The sequence below is a fragment of the Schistosoma haematobium genome, chromosome 3 (genome assembly GCF_000699445.3).
Source record: "Schistosoma haematobium chromosome 3, whole genome shotgun sequence".
Classification (NCBI taxonomy): domain Eukaryota; kingdom Metazoa; phylum Platyhelminthes; class Trematoda; order Strigeidida; family Schistosomatidae; genus Schistosoma; species Schistosoma haematobium.
Window position 1 is genome coordinate 3,092,403 of NC_067198.1, and position 20,757 is coordinate 3,113,159.

General features: G+C 38.2%; 1 protein-coding gene across 1 annotated transcript; it reads left to right on the plus strand.

Annotated features, from left to right (window-relative positions):
* Positions 1-7,255: 7,255 nt before the first annotated feature.
* On the plus strand, positions 7,256-19,197 carry ALKBH4 (Alpha-ketoglutarate-dependent dioxygenase alkB 4). Its single transcript, XM_051212776.1, has 3 exons — positions 7,256-10,665; positions 12,769-13,128; positions 17,007-19,197. Exons 1-3 carry the CDS (start codon positions 10,603-10,605, stop codon positions 17,232-17,234), a joined length of 651 nt encoding a protein of 216 aa, XP_051068689.1. The 5' UTR covers positions 7,256-10,602; the 3' UTR covers positions 17,235-19,197.
* The last annotated feature ends 1,560 nt before the right edge of the window (positions 19,198-20,757 follow it).

A 20,757-nucleotide genomic window follows, 5' to 3' on the forward strand; every position in this document is an offset into this window, starting at 1 on the left:
AAAAATTTAATTTCACTTAATCCTCCATATAATTCACAAAAATCTATGTTGAATAATAACAACAATCTAAAGGTGATTACGGTTCATTAATTATTATTATTATTATTATTATAGTAGTATTACTATTATTATTATTACCATTAGTATTACTACCATTAGTCAGTCAGTCAGATACAACGTAGGACCAAACACATATATGCATCGGTTCAAGTTGCCATACCTCATTAACACAACAAGATGAACACCGAATTCATAAAAGTAGTCACCTCAATGGTGGTAATATATAAAAGAAAGATTACATATAAGGATATAGTACAGGAAGAAACAATTAGTTTGCGGAAAGAAATATATGAGACGATTTTAATCTCACGGTTTGAGGGAAGACAGAGAGTGTATACACCGACGCCATTGTGATCGATTCTGAGCCATGTCACACAGTCTCCAACCATTGGTTACGATAGTCACGCGGACCCCAACCAAATAGTCTGCATCTACCAACATGGCTCAGACTAGAAGTTAGTGACTTAAAGGTCTGATGCCACGTTTTGGTTTGACCGCCCCTAATTCTCTTCCAACCATCTCTAACAACCGTTAGCATTGCACGTCGTGGTAATCGGTGTTCGTGCATACGTAACACGTGACTCAACCATCTCAGTCGATGAAGATTCACAACCTCATAGACTGATTTACCATCATTCCCTAATACCTTGTGTCTAACCTCACTGTTACTGACCTAGTGATCCCAGCAGACGCCAGCAATATTTCTAAGACATCTGTGGTCAATTAATAGTTGTTTACGAATATCTTCTACTCTTAATGGCCACCTTTCGCTGCCGTGAAGTAAAACAGAACAAACTGATATGCAGTATACTCGTCCCTTAATTGATAGACGGATATCTCGCCTTTGCCATAGATGACGTAAGTTAGCAAAAGCCAAATGTGATTTCTAAATCCGTGCAGAGATTTCGTAAGACACCAAATCATTAGAGCTGATCAGACTTCCAAGATAAGTAAACTTGTCAACGCGTTCAACTACTTCACTCCCAATCCTTAATGCAGTTGTTGACTCAGATCAGTCCTGAAGCAACAACTTGCATTCGGATGGAGAAGAACGCATTCCGAACATCCTGGGTACTTCTCTTTAAACAATTATATAATTTGAATTAGAGTTTACACGCTTTTACTTCATCAGAATAATAATAAACTTCTGATGTTATCAAAAGAAGTGATTTGGAGAGATTTCTTTTATTGAAAACACTTCCGACAGATTTTTCTTTGTTTTTTGTGTATGAATGTTTATATTCTACAGAAAGATTCTTTTATGATTCAATAATTATGAAACATATCAGTAGTATATATTCTTCTTTTCATTTCTACCAAATTCCTTACCCCTATAAACCATACTCCAGTTATTCACATCAATTATCAAATGATGAAACGGATCAAAATACACATTAATTTATGGGTAAATGAAGATAATGAGTTAATTTTAATGTAGGTTTCGTTTTTCTTTTTTATTATTTCAAAGTGAAAAACCCCATGACAACAATGAGGATAAAATAAACCGAATGTCTATTTTGTGTGTGTGTAGTTTTTTAATGTACTTTTTATAAATTGATTCTTAAAATCGGTATTCTTTATCATTTTAATATTTTAACATTATGAAATAAATTGTCGTTTTGATATCATATATTTGATTCTAATATGGTAATACTGTTACTTATATCGACATAAGTAGTATATAATGCGAGTCAAGAATATATAATGTCTGTCAGAAGAAGATTGAAAAGATCAAAAAGGGAAGAACGGGAACAGAAAACAATTGGTATGAAAAGGCAGGAACAGTCAAGTTTGAGACGGTTGTTTGATATTTTGCAAATTATGTATCATTGATAGCATTCGATCTGCACTAAGAAGGATCTGACACACATGACATTGATCGCCACAGGGTGATCAATCAAGTGTGAATACATCTCAGTACTACAGAAGGTCAGTCGCGGAACGGATAACCCAGTGGTAACGTCTCTGGACGTGAAGCTGAGTGACACGCAATCGAACCCGTCAGCGTGCACCAGTTCCCTCAACATTACAGGTACCCGATTCCAGGGTTTCCTGTTGACTACTTCTAACCACCATCTTATCTCAACGTGGTGCTCACAATGTTGAGTCACTTGGACTAGTGGCCACATCGCAACTCTTTCGATAGCATTCGATCTGCACTAAGAAGGACTTGACAAACATGACATTGATCACCACCTAGTGATCAATCAATTGTCATTACTGTATGGTTCTCGGATTTCGCTTACATGTGCTGTAAGTTTGTGTTTGAATACATTCAATTGCCCTCACTTGTGTTCTTGTTCACTGAAAAAACAATACAACCCCATCTGACGTATTTCGAAATGGAGTTGCTATTTAAGTCTTGTTAAAGTTCCAGTTCAACTGGAACTGTTACTAGTTCGTATCATTTCGAAACATTAACTGGCATCGCTTTAAACACGTGTTGTAATAATCTTGATAAGTTACCTGTCGGTGCTTCACTGTAGAAAGTGGATGATTACTCAGGATGCTTTGATGGGTGATGTTTATCAAATAACTTTGAAGAAGACAAGATTTCATAATTGCTATTGTGGAAGACTTTAGTTTGTTAAAGAATCTTGCATATATTGACAATCCTTTTATAATTCCGTTCAACAAACTAGAAAGTTCTGGAATAAGCGTTTTGTTTGGTATTGTTTCTTTTATCAGCCAGGCTGTTTTCATACACACTTTATATACCTTTTTGGGGTTTCTTTCATGCGAAACGTATGGGGTGGATCTTTTTCGATGTTAACAATTTTGGAAGGTATTATTTTGTTGCATTTTCACGTTCATGTGACACTTTTCCACTGATAATTGAAGATGTCAGCATTAATTAAATCCTTTTTCTATATCAGATTTTTTATAGTTCTATGACTTAATGGCCATATTTTTGGGTAGGTGATATTTTGAATAATCATTTAACAATTCTTGTTGAAAGATGTTAGTTTTGCCTGATGATCTATGCGTAAGCATGAATAAAAACACTCGGTATATTATTTTATGTAAATTAGAGATGCATCCGATATCGACAATCGCTTTGGACTCAAAACGATGCACTTGAATTTCCAGGCAAAGGGTTAGTGGTTAGCATGCTGTTTTAATCAGTAATATGTCTTAGTACCTTCAAGCAAGTGATTTCCAATAACGACTTACGAAACAGTGACTACTTATCTTTAACGCAGAGTATTCGTCAAACGATTCTTAATTCTAAAGGCTTAAGCGTCATTATAAGCTAGCATTTATACCCATAATCACGATTGATTCTAACCCGAGCTTATTAATTGACCACACTGTTAGGTATTTCTATTAAAGTGTGTTACTAATCAACCACAAGCATCTCCGAAATAATGTTGTTCAGATTTCGTATCTGCTTAAACGTTCTTAGCGTTTTTAGCGAGTTAGTTTCCTACGGGATGGGATCGCTAACCCCATGCCCAACCCTCCTACTCTGCCCGAGCTTGGAACTGGTAGTAAATCTAGATGGGCTACAGGCGGAGTTAATCCCTTCGTGCACCTGAGAATCATCATCGATGAACATGAGGGGTCGGATGCGGACGTAAAGGTGAGTATCGGGAAAGCAAAGACAGCATTCCCACAATTGAAGAACATATGGAACTCAAAACAACTTTCAACCATCAGCAAACTCGCAATCTTCGATACGAACGTCAAAATAGCCCTACTGTTTGGAGCTGAAACTTGGAGAACTGCCACAACCTTCACCAAAAGAGCGCAAGTATATATAAACAATTGTCTACACAATATGCTGAATTTCCGTTGACCGAATACCATCAGCAACTCTCTACTGTGGGAGAGAACAAACCAGCTTGCAGCTGAAGAGGAAATTAGGAAAAGTCGATGGAAGTGGATAGGACATACATTACGGAAATCATTAAACTACATCACGAGGCAAGCGCTAACTTTGGATCCTGGAGGGAAACATAAAAGAGGAAAGCCAAAAAGCCGATGTGTCGAGAATCGAATGCAGACAATTAAAGGATGAATGGCAACTGGAAACGATTTTCCAGGATACACTTGAATGGGATATGCTGGTAGGTGACTTATGCTCCTCGAGTTGTAACAGGCTTAAGTACGTACAATCTAAAGTTCACTATATCATGGTATGGTAGATATTTCCATCGATTTCAAACGTTTCAAAAATGAAATACTACCGATATTCACTTCGTTAATAATGACTCACATGTTATCTGTCACTGTACTTTAAGCTTTGTACAAAATAATCATGTTATCATAATTTCGATTCTTGGGCTCATGGCCATCAGTATACCATACTTTTGCTGTAAGGATCAGAGTGGTAGAATACCATGCAGCCGCGCGAATAACTTAACAGTTTATCCAAAGCCATCAAACTGTTTACTACAAATTCTACCTTTGAGCCATATATGTTTTGTAATACAGCCCCATTTAAGTCGAATTTCTAAGTGCGAACTAGATCCTTTTCATTATTTCAAGCATTTAAAGGACCTAAAAATGTTACATGTGTTCAGGGTTTGACAACGCCTTTGGCCTTTCCAATTTCCTAATCGAAAGATACTTACTCATTAAAATCGAAAATCAGAAATGGAAGAGTTCAAAGTCATATTTGAAAGGCAATTGGTATGTTGAGAAGCGCTTGATTCAAGATGGCTAGTTGTTGCTCAAGTTCCGTGACATGTCGTACTCAATCTTGATTTTGTGAAAAAAATTACCTGGCACCTGGCATCCTTAATTCATCGTTTCCGGTATCGTAAGTTCTGTTCTCATCAACGGTATAGTACTTGGGTTTGCGATCAAGAGGTCTGTAGGGTTCTTTATGCGCAGTTCTTAGAGGTTGGTTTAATAAGTCGCGTCGTATAAAAATGTCAGTTGATTGCGGTCGAGTGGATGTAGGTTTAACTAAACCCATCACGCCAATAAGCCTAACCGTGTGAATGTTTATACCCATATTCAGCGAAAAAGATGAGAGTCCCACGAATCCTCCTGGAAGTTGGAGAGTTGTTCCGTAGACGAGTTGTGTTGCAGCATACTCAGTGTCATCCATCACCGCGTTGCGAATACCAAGTAAAACGAGTGGAAGAGCGTCAGTTCGTCGTAAACTGCTTGCAGATGGAGGTAAAGTCTTCAACTGCTGATGAAATTCTTCTACTAACCCATTAGCTTGTGGATAGAAGGTGGCCGCCTGCTATTATTTGATCCCTAGTAGTGTATTGAGACAACAAAAGTCTCTATGTTTAAACTAGCGCTAATTGTCTGTGGCATTGGCTGTTTGACAACTGAAGTTTACTATCCATCCACCAATGAAGGTACTGGTCACTGTTTGAGTAATAGTCTCCTTGATAGGTTCTGTTTCTAGCAATCCTGTTAAATGGTTCACACCCATTAAGATATAAGAGTATTTATTCGAATATAGTAGGGTTCCTACTAAATTAAGCTGAAAGTGGAGGAAACGAAAGTTGGGAAGGGCGAAATTGCCCTGTATATATTTCCTGCGTCTATTCACCCCATATTTCTGGCAGCTTGCGTAGGAACGTGTTCATACTAGGGTAGCAACATCACTCTTAAGATGACTGCTCGAACATTTAGATGAAAACGCTTGTGCAACGTGTTGGAGATACTATGTTGAGAGTGTTCTGGCACGGCTGGGAGATCCCGGCCTGTACTAAATATTCAGGGTTATTTGATTATACGCTTAAACTAAGTCGTTTGCCAAAATAAGAGTCACAAATTTCAAGATAGCTGTCAAGTCGTGGATGAGTGGCAAGAGGCAACGATCGGAGATTCTCTTCGTATTTGGTCATCATTATTCACTATTTAGAAACCTATTATTTCCTTCCTTTTTAGCAACCTAAAGCCAGAAAACGAAGTACTACAAACAGATATTTCAGAATTCCCTCCTTTTAACCTACGTTTCCATGAGTTGATAAGTAGATTATGTTGTATTAACAGGTCTTGAACAATGATTGACACAGAAAATCTGTGGTAACGAAAATCTGGCGATTATGTCTGCATAAACCCATGTTAAAGTAAACGTATATTTTGCCGTATACAGTAGTCGGTTTTCTTTTTGTCTCACGTAAGTTGAAGATCGGATCTTGTAGATGGTCATTAGTGTTCGAGATAAAAACACTAACGTTTGTGTCAGTGTCGAGTAGGTTACAGACTTTCTTCACACCAGTGATGGAGAGAAGATGAAAATGTAAATCGGTTACAGCTGCTATTATCGCGTGCCGGAAGTTTAGATGTTGGGGAAACTACATTGTTTCTCAAAAGTTCTGGAAGAATTACACTAATTGTTATGGCACCAGCTCCAACCACAGCTATCTGTATCCCGTGGGTTAGAAACCGATCTTTGTAGTGAAGGACTTCTAGGAGGTGCTTTGAAGTCTGTGGTCGTGATGAATGTAAAGACAAGTAAAAGTATTACAGACATTTGCAATGCTATTTTTTGTCTTTTGAGGCCTTTCATTGACAAAACAGACCTCAAAATTGAGTTTTCCGGCGATCGCCAGTACTCAGTCGGCAAATGCATCCACTTCGTTTACGGCGTTACTTTAAGTAGGATAAGAATCGCTTGTACCTTCTGGGAAAGCTCATCTGAGAAATGTTGTCTAAATAGGCCGTCATCGAAAGCCCGTTGAGCGATGAACTACTGTATATGTAGCAACAGTTTTGTTGCAGAACCGTGCTATAATGTAGTACTGTAGGAAAAGTGGTCTACATTTTGTCAATCCACTAGGTCTCCACGTCTAAAAACAACCCAGTTTGATGTGCTATAAGATTCTACCACGTAACTAGTAAACTTACTAGGTGTAACGTACTCTTTGAGATCGCTCGGTAATGCCTTCTCTACGGGGAGGAATAACGCTCGTGGATCTATCACACTGTGCTCGTGTAAGTGAGATTCTAGGCAGTAGAGCTAGATTTTGATATTATCAGAACAGAATGACATGAATTGAAAGGTGGTGTAAGAGTTTCAATTTTTAAAGGTTTAGGTGTCTGTTTCAACGTTATGTAGATAAATTATACGGATAGGCGGGAACGTTTGGAATGCATAGTATGTCGTACCCAATCGTAATGTGGTGCAGATATGTGACCGAAGGCTTCCAAGTAGAGTGTAACCAGTAAACGTGATGAAGTATTTATCTTAAAATTCATTAATCGTTACAGACCAAATATTATCAATGTCTACTTCGCTTATGATAACATTAAAGTTTTCAATTGCTATACTTTAAATTCCGCCCTAAGCGTCATCGTAATTCTGATTGGGTAACTCAAGGCGGTTGTTTCGTGATATTTTTATCTTCAAGGTCGAAGCGGTTAGCACACTTGTATGCCATAATGGTGAGCCATAGATGATTTGGAGTTTGAGAAAATATTTTCTGCTTGAATTGTTGCAATCTGAAAAGCGAAGGATTCTGGGTTTCATTAAGAGGATTCACATCAACGGACATGTAATCTATATTTAATCGCTATATGGCGATATCAGAATAATAATTCATGGTAATATTAATATGCAAGTAAAACTGTCCCATACGGCCGAACGATCTTGGGATGCTTTGAAACAATTAGTAATTCCCCTCCCTGTCCTGTAGTGCTTTTCCCAAGTTTTGGGAAATTTTGGGGAAACTCCCGAAGTCAAATAACCTTCACCAATGTTTTGGAAAATTCTGGGGGAATCCCCAAAGCCGAATGACCTGGAGAAAATTTGGGGTTTTAGTGCCATTACCCAAAAGTTTATTATAGCGGCTTCCACAAAATGGGTCAAATTTTCCCCAAAATTGGGAGCTCGGGGCTGGTTTATCAATCTATTAATAAGCAAGCGTGCAAATATGATACGGTCGTATCACGGCGTTCCTTGATAAACAAGTGATAGTTTTAGTATTCCGAGTACCTTCGTGTATGCATTTGTTTTGGTGGGAGTTCACTCCAACATCATGATTTTATCTATAACCATGTTCCTGTAAATACTCAGGTTTGCTGATCTCTCAACATTCTTGTTAATTTCGTCCTATAACGAGTTGGAACTCTTGTCCATCCCGACTTTGGTGTCTAGGTTCTATATAAGGATGGTCAAGCCATTCCCTGGACAGTCCTGTGCAATGGGCGGGAGCATTTCAGGAAGCTAAACTTTATTACATTAGCTGCTGTGATTGGTGAATGCATAGCACTGAGTGACACTCACGGGGATCCTTCGTTACTTCTCAAGTATACTTTGATGGTACTGAAGTCATGAGATTCCCACCCTATAAACGTTCTTCTAGCTTCTTCGGAGAGAAAGTATTCGAGTACTGCATCTCTACCCGAAGTTTGTCCTGATGATGTTCTAAAGAACAATAAGAGCTCTACGGTCACGTCATCCAGCTCAAAGAACAAACTAGCCGGAATCATCCAACTGAGCTACAGGTATTCTCCATCATTGTCTAGAAACTCCATGTTCCCATAATAATCGTCGCTCTGGTACATATATTTATATATAAAACCATATTTGAACTTTGAAATTAAAATCGCTTCATATTTTCTTTTTACGAACTAGTTCTTTCTTCCTGTACTATGTCCTTATATACAATCTTTCCTTTATATATTAATTCCATGAATTCAGTGTTCATTTTGTTGTGCTAATGAGGTATGGCAACTTGGATTGATGCATATATGTGCCTGGTCCTACGTTGTAGCTGAATGACTGACATTTGAATTATGGGGTACAAACAGTAACGTCTTGTCTCAAAATGCAGTAGCAAAATTAAACTGGGTCCGAGGGAAGTGGGCTATGACTGCATAGTTGTTTACTTATTTCTTGGAACGAATGACTTCTACGCTTTAACTTCTCTTCTCAGTGTTGTGTTAAGTTAACGTGTTCTTTTGTATTAATTTTGAACATGTTCATTTCGGTGTAATTATGTTTTGTTTGTGATCGTCTGAGATATTTCCAGAACAAAAAATAATCACATAGAGGCTCCGTTATCTCACAAAGTCATTTTCATTAGGAATTTCGCTGCAGAATTTGTGATATCAGCAAAAGTTCTTGACGCCTTCAGTGTGAAGTCGGGCCTACACAACACTGTGGATTGCAAAGGCTAGGGTAGTTTTTTTAGCTTTTTATTTGTTCTACTGAATGTGTACGTCGGTCAACATATTTACTAGATCAGACGTGTTAATCAGGACTAATTATTTATGAGGACAGACTGGTAGGGAGGTTCTAATTTAGTGGCATCACGTCATTAGCTCTGTGAAAGCGTTTAGCTCAAAACCAAATGTAAAAACCTGCATTTGGTTTTACATATCTGTTAAGATCCAGTAATCCATACCATCCATGGCTTGTTGCTCAATTTATTTGGAGTATATCTCATCTTTGCCCCGCCTTCTTGTGGCGGGGGTGTTGTTTGCGAAAATGAGAGGACGAAAAGCGAATGTCAGGCGCTTTAACCGGATTCCAAACCAATGGTGCACATGGGCTCCAGTATCCTGCGGGAACAAATGGCGTATGAACCAATTGTTGGTCACCGGCTTCCATGGGACTGCATCTCCTTACGATGCTCCACTGCCTTGTGGATCAGACCTTCAGGTCGAAGGCTCGGGGAGTGGCCCCCTAAGATTCCCACTTTCTTCGGTTTAGGCATTTGGGCAGTATCACAGCCCTCACACATATCGAATGAGATTTGTGTGGTGCATATGTATTTGGTGCCTCCTTGTACCAATATCTATGTGGTAAAATAAATAAATGCCTGCTATTTCACGTAATAGCCAGGAGTCATCACTAATGGATAAAATCTCACATTAACTACTAGCGTGTGGGAGATTCTTGCTTGCAGTTTATCTGTTGACATTCGGCGTAGGTTCTTTATTGAGACTATGAATCCTCATTCTAGCTATGAATATTCATAATTGTAGACTCATGTATTCGACCTTATGCCACACTTCAGTTGTCAGGGATGGTCCTACTAAGCAGCTACTCGAATCGAATAATATGTGCAACTAGAGTGGTTTGGACACCTAGTTTCTGCATGTGTTGTAACTTGTATTTACAAAAGTATCGACAGGCCCTTAAATACTTAACACCAGTTCAGTGGACGTCTATGTAATTTGCAGTAGCAATCCAATATTTTTCCAAAAAAAAAAAAACGTTCAGTTGACATGCTGCTCCTCCGAGGTAGTGTGTTTTCCGTCTAAAGAATGCTCGCTAGAATTAATGTTCTTTCAACAAACTTCTTAATTGTTTCAGATAACAATATAGAGCTTTTCCTCCATAATTCAGATTTTATCACCTGAAAGGAAATGTGGATGTAAGGGAATCCGGAGTTGTGCAATGTGTGACAATGACAACATTCACAAAGATGTATGATAAAGTTTTCTAATTATGATGTTCAGGAAGGACGACAGCTTTACGAGTTCACATTTTGTCCTTTTTGCGATATGGCAGTCGTTGAAACAAACACCATGTCAAAATAGCTTCATGTCCATCAAGGTGGTTTTCCTTTCCTGAACATCGAAGTTATTCGAAATTTTGTTGATGAAAATGAAGAAGCAATGTTGGTTGAGGAGATCGATAAACAAGCATGGGTTTTATCTCAATCCGGGAGGAGAAAACAGGTATGTATGTTTTATCGTAAATTTCTATCATTTTGTCACCGAAATATCGGTCACTATATATCATTAATCTTCAGCGTTATATATACATGGCATTAGTAGTGTTCTGACTCAGTAAAATATGTGTTAAAATGCGACTATATGAAGGGGGGTGCCTTGATAGTCATTACTTGATATTTTGTGCTTTATATGGCCGAGTTGTGAACGCTAAGTCTGAGAAATAGGACTTTCAACAATAAGAAAGTAAAATTTAGTTTCGCGTTCATAATTCATATATGTTGTGATGAAGAATATATTTTACTTGCATGAGATCATCATATACACATAGAAATTACAGCTGAAATGTAATTTAGTCAATAAAAGGTCGAGTATGACTAAATCACGGGGAAAGCTGGTTTTGAAGTCATTGATTATCAGTATAAATCGTTTCTGGATGTGTCTTTCCGAGGGGGTTTTGGGAAGTCTGGAACAAGTAGCGGAAAATACGACTTACCATCAGGCAAAGACGAAAGTTAGATAAAAACGTAAACTTAGTACTTCAGTCAATGGTGCATCAATTTAAATTTCCATACTTAATAGATTCAGTAGGCATTGATTGATCACCTTTATCTTCTTCAGCATCCGTTGTCTGGAATAACTGAGATGTTACCTGAAATATGATATTCAGATAACCTTCTTTAGGTGGTCTAGTTGATTTATGTTTCCAGATTGTAGGAAAGGAGGTACCCTTGTGATGATCCGATCAATTGTAACTCACCTCATAAAGTATATAAAAACTGCGGGTCTATATATGTTCAATACCTAGTTTATTTATGAGGGGAATCAAATTAGGGAAGGCAAAAAGCGCTCATGGTCAGTTGACAGCGTACTTATACAATTATAAACTCTCACCACATCCTTAGTTACTGGTTATCATTATTGGCGTCTTAATTCATTGTTTGTTGAGTGTTGTGATACTGTGGATAAATGCGAAAAGCATCATGCCAGTTTACAATGCTTTAAGTTAATACTTTGAAATTTGTGTGATACGTTCGTGCGCTTTTGTAATATTTTGCAATAAACCAAATGAGACTACTTTGTCCTTTTCTTCTCTGTCTTGCTAACTAGTGTAAAACGACCAGTCTCGTAATGTGACCCTTGTTGATGACCTCGATAAAACTGTTGACGTTCCGCTAATGAGACATTCGCAGTGCAGTAGTGCGCTATGTAAAATAGCTAGTAGAAATGAAACATGTGATAAATTTATAAGATCTCTAACAGTCTATTTATGATACTCAGCACTAGTGTTCCTTCAGTGTAGGTGAGGTATGACAACTTGGACCAGTGCCACATCTTCAGTCTAGGCAATAACACAGGCCAATCGTGAAGCAACATCCTGTTGTTAGAAAGAAAAACTCATCCGAAAAATGCCTACGGTATTGCTCATGGTCTTCAAACAGCTAAGAATTGCGTCAGTGTCTTCAATCCATTGTGTTGTTCCATCTGTGCCATTCATGTTGGTTGTTTCATTTTCAGAAACGAGGTCAATCATTCAAAAGTTTCGTGAAGAAATTGAGACTTGTAAGAGGTCATCTGTTACGAAATGGGTTTTTGAAAAATGGGATAAGCTGTGATCCGACCAGTTGTCTGTGGATAAAACGACTTCGGGATTTCTATATACTTCTTCAGTGCGCTTTTCTAATCACAAACAGTGAATGCTTGTACAGATCAGTTAGACTGTTCTTAGCTTCCTTATGATGTACTCCTACTCCAATGTCTTCTCGATCAACATAGTTGATTGGTTCTTGCATTTCGCAAGTAATAAAGGTGAAGGATAATTTTGTGTTCTTACTCCTCAACAGAATATTTATTAGTGTTAGTTCTTCACGTCTTCTGACAATTACATCTGTTCTTCATATCACCTCTTCATTGTGTCATTTTGTCGTTATTAATCTCCTCTCTGTCTGTGGTTCCGGAGCCAGCTAATTGGGTCGATGGGTTCACGCAACAGGTTCTGCTATGTTTCAGCCAACAATGTTGTCAATATTTTTCTTAGTGTGATGTTACTGCATTGAAATGTTGACATTCAGTCTATTCATATGAGTTTGTTGCCAAATGTTGTTTTAGGATTATGGACCAAAAGTGAATTTCAAACGACAGAAGGTGCAGATTGGAGGATTTGATGGTCTGCCAGCATATTCTAGGTTCCTCATAACACGTTACAATGATTTGATTAAAGAAAGCAAATCTCTTCGCCCTGAATTTCTCCCAGTGGAGTTGTGCAACCTGGAGTACAAATCAGATCGTGGAGCTTGTATTGTACCGCACTATGACGATTCATGGTTGTGGGGTGATCGATTGGTGACTGTCAATTTGAGTGGTGCCACTTATTTAACTTTCACATTACCGACAGCTGACGTGGTGGATGGCATAAAACACGAATTTCAACGTGTTCAATCGTGTGTGCCGAATGTTTCTCGGGGCTCAGTAAGTCTACTGTGTTTTCAATAGTACCTGCAAAGTGGATTATTTGTGGTATCCTTAATTGGTACTCTGTGATGTTATTTTGTAGTGTAAAGGTGTACTGATAAGGATTCATCTGTGCCTGAGTCTTGTGTTCAGACGTGTACTGAAGAAGATGAAACTCATGTTTTGCTGTTCTGTGTGTTTGTCTACGAAGATTCGTAACTCAGATATCACACCAGCAGTGGTTTCAACTTCCAAACAACGCACATAAATCTATTTAACATAGCTATAATTATTAGTTTGGAAAGTACGATGTGACCTGTTGTTTGAACGGTTATCGTGATGTCTTTGTTTTACGTACGTTTAACGCTTATTATTTTGAATAATAAGTTGACCGTAGTAAATTGAATATTCCAGTTATGGGAGATTTATATTACAAGGCTTTGATCTGCATACATATTTAGAGTATTTAAACATTGGAATTCCAGATCTATTTAAGATCAAGATTTTCGATAATTAATCTTATAGTTCTATCCTTCATAATAATTTTCTGAAAAATTCTGGGGCTCATTTTATGATTGAAATATATGGTTGTGTGTTGCCAGTTTTTATAGGTTTGGGTATATGCCTACTTGTTTCGGTTTGTGCACCCGGGCAGTATCCCAACTCACACACAAATCAAATGATCATTACTACTGAGAAAATTCTTCTTGTTTCAACTCTTATTCAGACAAATCATATTCACGATCATTTGATAACATTCATTTTTATTTTTTCAACTTGTACAGCAGCTCATATATGATGGAAACTCTGTCCTATCTAAACGATCTCATGTCACTGACTGGTCGACAATTAAATGCTACCACCGACTACGAATACTGAACCAGTCTTTTTGAAACCACGTATACCATTCAACGTTCGCACACTAATACAGATCGGACATGTAGGGTTGGTTATGTCTTTAGAAAGTCTTAACATCGATGTCTGTTATCTGTCTGAAGCCTGTATTCAAGACTCGAGTGAATTACAACAGATTGGCTCTCCATCTGTCGCTTCGAAAAGCCTGTTTCACGTGCGTTTATCCGGGGACCCTATGGCATTTTCGTTTAGTTTTGCTGAGGTTGGTGTCACACTGACCACTAGAGCTGAGTCAACGCTAATCGATTGGATCTCCATTAACAGTGGATTATGTGCTGTTAGATTAGAAAGCTACGTCAAAGTGAGAAAGAATTTATGGGGGAAACGATATATTTTCGTCAGATTGCAGCCCGAATGCGATCAAGGATGCATCTTACCACCAATCAACAGTTCTACAGGAAGTGTGTTCGATAGGTACTGGTACGGCCGAGGGTGGGCAAAGTTAGCTTTCCCTGTCGAAATGCTCTCGCACGGCCACTGCCAGAGAAGTCCTACTGACTGCCTTCTCGCGGCGGTTTCCGAAATCGGGAGGACGAAAAGCGAATGTCTGGCGCCCTAACCGGGTTAGTAGATATGGAGGATCCCCCTAGGGGAGTTGGGAAACTCTGATTCCAAACAATGGTGCACATGTGATTCTGAGGGAACAAATGGCGAATGTACCCATGTTCGGTCACCGGTTACCATCGTACTACATCTCCTGACGTTGCTCCACTGCCTAGTGGATCAGACCTTTAGGTCGAAGGCTCGGGGTGTGGCCCCCAAAGAAAAACATTTACTTCGGTCTGGGTACCCGGGCAGTATCACAGTCCACACACAAATCAAGTGACTTGCGCGGCATATATGTATTCGGTGCCCCTTCGTACCAATATTTGTGTTCAAATAAATAAATAAAAGTAATAGCCGAGGACATGTTTGCTCAGGTTGGACGTCTAGGCATAGGAGAGAGTCGTTTAGGTGGTCGATGGCGACTTGTTGGTTGCAGATCAGATAACGGTGACCGTCTATTGCAACTATTCGTAGACCGCAACCTGTTTCTGGCTAGCACTAACTAGTGGCAGAGTCGTTGCCGATGTGCCACCTGGCGTCCTCCCTCTGCATCTCAAGCCTGGACTCATATTGGTCACACGTCGATTATCTACTGCTCCTTTTGGAGTACCTACTCTGATCATACTCTTGTTTGAGCTAATCTTACCTTACAATTCAGTGGCAAACAAATTCGTCCTAAACTGATCGATATCAAAAATTGATTGCTGCTTCTGTTGCAATTAAATATCAAACAGAGCTAGGTTCAAGGCTACTTATCATCCCACCGAAAAGTATAGATGAGCACTGGTTGCAATTGCGTGACGCAATGAAAATGGCGAGTAAAGTCGCTTGCGGTTTCGCGAAACGTCCCGCTCCTGGTGGCTGTGAGTGTGGCAATTGCCGAAGATTGTGTCGTAATGGATTTGTGCAAACCTCGTGTAAGGACCAAGAAGCCTGTTGGTTAGAGCCTGGCAACGAGTTGAAAACTGCCGGATGCTCTTTCACTGGCAGCAAGACGTCTGATGTGAGTGAAACAATCTGTGATGACGGAATTCTGGCCAGTAACATCTACTGACAGCTCGGACGATAGGCAGAGTTTTTTCGAGGAGCCGTTCAGTCGGTCTACTGCCCCGGCGACGTCGATCAGACTGTTCTGCCCTCCAACGAACGTGATGACTGGTCCACCTAGCAAAGAGGAAGTCGACTTTTTGGTTATGGAACTGACTGATTTGTTTACAATAATCTGGCAATTAGAGAGTGTTCCAACATCATAGAATGAGTCGATAGTTGTTTCTATTTTTAAAAAGTGTTCATTTCGTTTCTGCAACAATCACAGGGATAGATCTACTTCCGATCGCGTCCAAACTATTGGCATCCGCCACACTTCGTAGAATGTTCAAATCCCGAGAAAGATTGACTCGCAAGTATCAAACTGCTTTTTGTTATGGTCGAAGATGTATTGACCGTATCTTCACCCTCCGCCAAATGTTAGAACACCGTCATACTTATCACAAGCCTACAATCGTAGTTTTTCTTGACATTAGGTCCGCCTTCGGTTCGTTGGACAAGGTTATTCTCTGGTACTGTCTATTGAAGAAGGGTGTGCCTGAGAAGTTTATTAACATCCTAAAATTCATATATACAGACACCTCAGGCAGAGTGAGGGCATACACCCACCTCTCTCCATTGTTCCATTCAAGCAGTGGGGTTAGACAAGGTTGCCCACACTCACCAATGCTCTTCAACTTTGCCATCGATGACGTTCTGGAAACAGCTCTGATGGGCGTAGGTAATGGTGGTGTGGATCTTTTACTAGAGAAAGACTTCTCGACCTTGAGTATGCAGATGACACTGTCTTACTGTGCGATGATACCCAGGTAGTTATGGTATGTGTTCTGCACCCTCTAAGTGCAAAGTACTTTTACAAGACTGACAGAACCCTGAACCTGCACTCAGCCTGGGTAGTGAGCAGATATAACCAGTCAAGAGGTTCGCGTATCTGAGTTGTTTCTGGTGGTGGCGTGAGTAATGAGGTTAATTCACGTATAGTGAAAGCCAGAGCGGCTTATTCCAGTCTAGGTCATTTTCGCGCCTTCGTGATGTTAGTGTGGCTGTAAATGGTCGGATCTACAATGCGTAGATGATAAGAGGAACGGATGAAACTACTGATGATCAGTGTCTTTATCATGATAAAACATCTCTTACGGAAATTTCCCCGGTTTAGCGAACCTAGTATAGGTTAGTGATTAATTAAATAAACTGATTGTTTAAGCCTTATACCAAACATGATCCAAGTTGTTTACTTCATCCAAATAACATCGGCTGTAATATAATTGTCAAGTAATCAACACTATCCTCATTAAAATGGTTATGAAGATTGTATAAGCAATTTATGAGCTTTATTATAATATTCAGGAACTTTTTTCCTTTCTGATATACGTTTTTTTATTTTGTAGTTTTGCGTACGTGTGCTGCTGGACAGACGTTCCCTTGTGGTTGTTAGTGGACCTGCACGATATATATGGCAACATGAAATTAGGCGTTCAGATATACCTATCCGACGTATTGCTATGACATTTCGTGAATTGAGTAGTACATTTTCTCCCGAATCAGGTAATATGACAGATGAACAAAAATTCGGTAAGAAACTCTTGGAAATCGCTTCCACATACGCTCATATGTGAAATAAAAAGATGAAATATACAACTGTGTTAATAACAGCTAACAAATATAAACCCTTAACTTTCTTCATTAAACTTAAACTTGACAAACTACACTCACAAAATCGTTCTATTGAAGAAACGTACCAATAGTGATGAGGTTGTTTGATACGAAAGGTAAAACATCCATTAAACTATATAATCTCTGTTCCTCATAACACTCAACTGTTTCGGTTACAGGATCATCAAGCTCCTATAAATTCTTTTAAGTTATGTTCAGTAATATTATACTTAACAGGAAAGTGATTCTTGAAAAACTCCATACAATGAAGCCCAAATGATAAGTGAACCAGTATAATATGAGTTAATTTTATTTCATGCTTTCTCTTCAGTTGCCTACAATCGTATTCGTATCAAAGTGTAACATTGAGATATAATAATAACAATACAAAATTATAGACATTGGCAACGGAATAGAAAAATGGCCTACAGTTATTTAAAAAATTCTATACGTGAAAATACGCGGTCACATTAATTCATTGAGATGTGTGTCAAAACATATGGATTTTTTTTAAATATGATACAACATAGAAGAAAGCTTGCTTTGTACATCTTCGCTTTAATAAAGATGAATTTACTGAAACAATTATTGACAAAATAAATGGCGCAATAAAGATCGCTCATTCAGTAGCAACGTTAGTCAACTGACATGAAGTAAACTGCTCCCTTGAAAAAAAGAAGTCGACAAGTCCTCTTCTCTCGGTACCTCCAACTACATTTATCTATCTATATCTACGTCCAAAAGCGTAAATATACATATATATTCTCTAACACGTTTCAAAGAATGCGAGACTACAACTGTTCGGCATCTAATTAGTAGCAGCCAGATTACTGACATTTACCGGTCTTTAAAAGCAATGCAGCTTCATAATGTTTCACTGGATCAATAACAAATATAAGAGTTCAAACTGGATTTATTTACAGACAGAGAAATATCAATCTACCACTGTGTTATATTCGGTCGTCGCGATTGTTGTGCCGGAAAAAGTCGCTGATCACTTATACTCGGAACGAGGGACCTCGGCAATTCCCACGATGTGAAAGTAAGAACACAAAGACTGGTATAAGTGATTATTTATTAGCCCCAAACACAATGACGACGATGATGATGATCATAATAGTCTAAAATATACTGGTTTACATATTGATTTTACATCCATTTTGATTAATAATTAGGATTAAATCACATACTCAGTTAAAATAAATCACTTACTGAGCATAGTTCATGTCAACTGAATACAAGATTATCGTTTGTTATACAGAATAAAAAGATCATACGGGGAAACAAAACCGAATACTACACTGAATGATCCTCACGTTGAATCAAAATGGATGCTGAATGTTGAACCAAAACTCATCATGAGTAAATCAATCATATCATACTGCCTTAGTAAATACATCTTTGTCAAGATCATCTACAATTACTGTATTTATTTTGTCATTCAGTCTTCACTAAACTAATTGTTATTTCATCTACGTTAAAATTATATTTTCATTCGCCTACTTCTTCATACTTATATACACTCATATGATTTTGAAATGATGGAGAAGATTTATAGCTCAAGTGGATGATTTTGATGGAGCTCCACGACCAAACTATCCAGCTCACAGAATAAAACTCCACCAACGGTTTCTGCACTTCATCTAGTTACTGCCTCACTCTATGTTTCTGAATCCCACCTTCGGATGACCTCATGCATGCCTATATATATATATATATATATATATATATATATATAAAACCATTGCTACTCCAATTCTTTCCGTTTGTAACTTTATATTATTATTGTATCTTAATGTTATACTTTAATACGAATACAGTTATGAGCAGTTGAAGGTTAAACCACAAAACAAAATGAATTCTTTATTCGGCCTCAATTGTTGTGTTTGACTTTTATTCAAATAGTATACTATCTATGAGGTACAGTAAATAAAATAAATAATATTATCTTGATATTGTATTCTTAACACTGTAATTAAGCCATATTCCCCCCCAGCAACTATTCTGCTTATAATTTTGGTCGTTTAATAATATAGGAACTTGTACAGATAAATTAGATGCTCAGTAGTTGTCTTTACAATTTGAGGTTTTCTAATAACTTTATCTATGTAATCCTTCAGCTTAATTAGGAAAAGTAGAGAAATTTGATGATGATGATGATGAAGTGACGTAAAATACGATCTACCAAACACTTCTAGTGGATATTTAAAGTAGTAATGGTAATTGGATATTAGTCTGTTGGACCAAGATTAGAATTTCTGAGACAATTAACCATACCTCCCTCAAAACTCAAATGAACCACATCTCTATTCATATGTGAAGAATCTAGAAACGGTAAATTAATCCTTAAACTCCTTCAAAGGCAAATTATTTGAAAGATTATCAAATATCTACATTAATAAAAGATTGGTTAATTGTCACTTTACAGTAAATTAAGATTTATGTATTACGGACAGTTATGAACTTACCATAAAATGTAAAATATCTATCATATTCATTCTTAGTACTACTAATGTTCCATCTGAACATCAAGGTCTCACTACTGTCTCCTCTTTAAAACAAGTCGGATATTTATCGAAAATTTATAGTTGAATACGGCGATGCTAAAAGAAGTTATGGTGTTTTATCAAACTAAAGATAGATAATTAGTCCTTATAAGTTAAGGTGATATGGTAGTGGTTGTATAAAGCGTTTATGAAAAGGTTTTTTATTTATTTATTTCTAAATTAATGACGGTTAGTTATTTCTATATACATGCATGATTTTAGCATTATATTAACCGGTGAACGGCATGAATATCATCATTTTTATATGTTGATTTATATGAATTCCGGACATAGTTTTACGTGTACACCACTAATAATTCACAAATATCTATTTTACAGCAGCCTACAGAAAAGTTTAATTAATTTTTAATCATAAATTAAGTGAATAATACATCAGAGTAGAATCATCTTCACTTTTATTCAGTTGGCAATCAGTGTCCGTAGTACGGTATGTGCTTTGCACCTTCGAAGTGCAAACTACTTCTACAAGACTGGTAGGATCCCAGTCCTGTACACACCCGGGATGGTGAACAGATAGAAGTAGTCGAGAATGTCGTGTATCTAGGTAGCTGGTAATGGCGTGAGTGACGAGGTCAATTCACGTATAGTGGAAGTCGGAGTGGCTCATGCCAATCTGGGCCATCTTTGGCGCCTTCGTGATGTCAGTCTGGCTGTAAAAGGTCGGATCTACAACGCGTCGGTGATAGCAGTTTCGCTCTATGCTTGTGAAACCCAGCTTATCCGAGTTGAGGATGTTAGACGACTCTCTGTGTTCGATCATCGTTGTCTCTGGAGGATTGCTGACATCCAGTGGTAACACCATGTTAGTAATGCAGGACAAGTTAGTGACTTCAAGGACTGGTGCCACGTTTTGGTTTGGCCGCCCTTAACTTTCTCCCAACCATACTCAACACCAGTCAATATTGCGCGTCGTGGGCAC

Excerpts from the sequence above, each read along its gene's own strand:
- ALKBH4 (XM_051212776.1), top strand. The coding sequence starts at position 10,603 with ATGTTGGTTGAGGAGATCGATAAACAAGCATGGGTTTTATCTCAATCC. Across the intron at positions 10,666-12,768 it reads AATCCGGGAGGAGAAAACAG|GATTATGGACCAAAAGTGAA; the intron begins GTATGTATGTTT and ends ATGTTGTTTTAG. Across the intron at positions 13,129-17,006 it reads CGAATGTTTCTCGGGGCTCA|TTTTGCGTACGTGTGCTGCT; the intron begins GTAAGTCTACTG and ends TTTATTTTGTAG.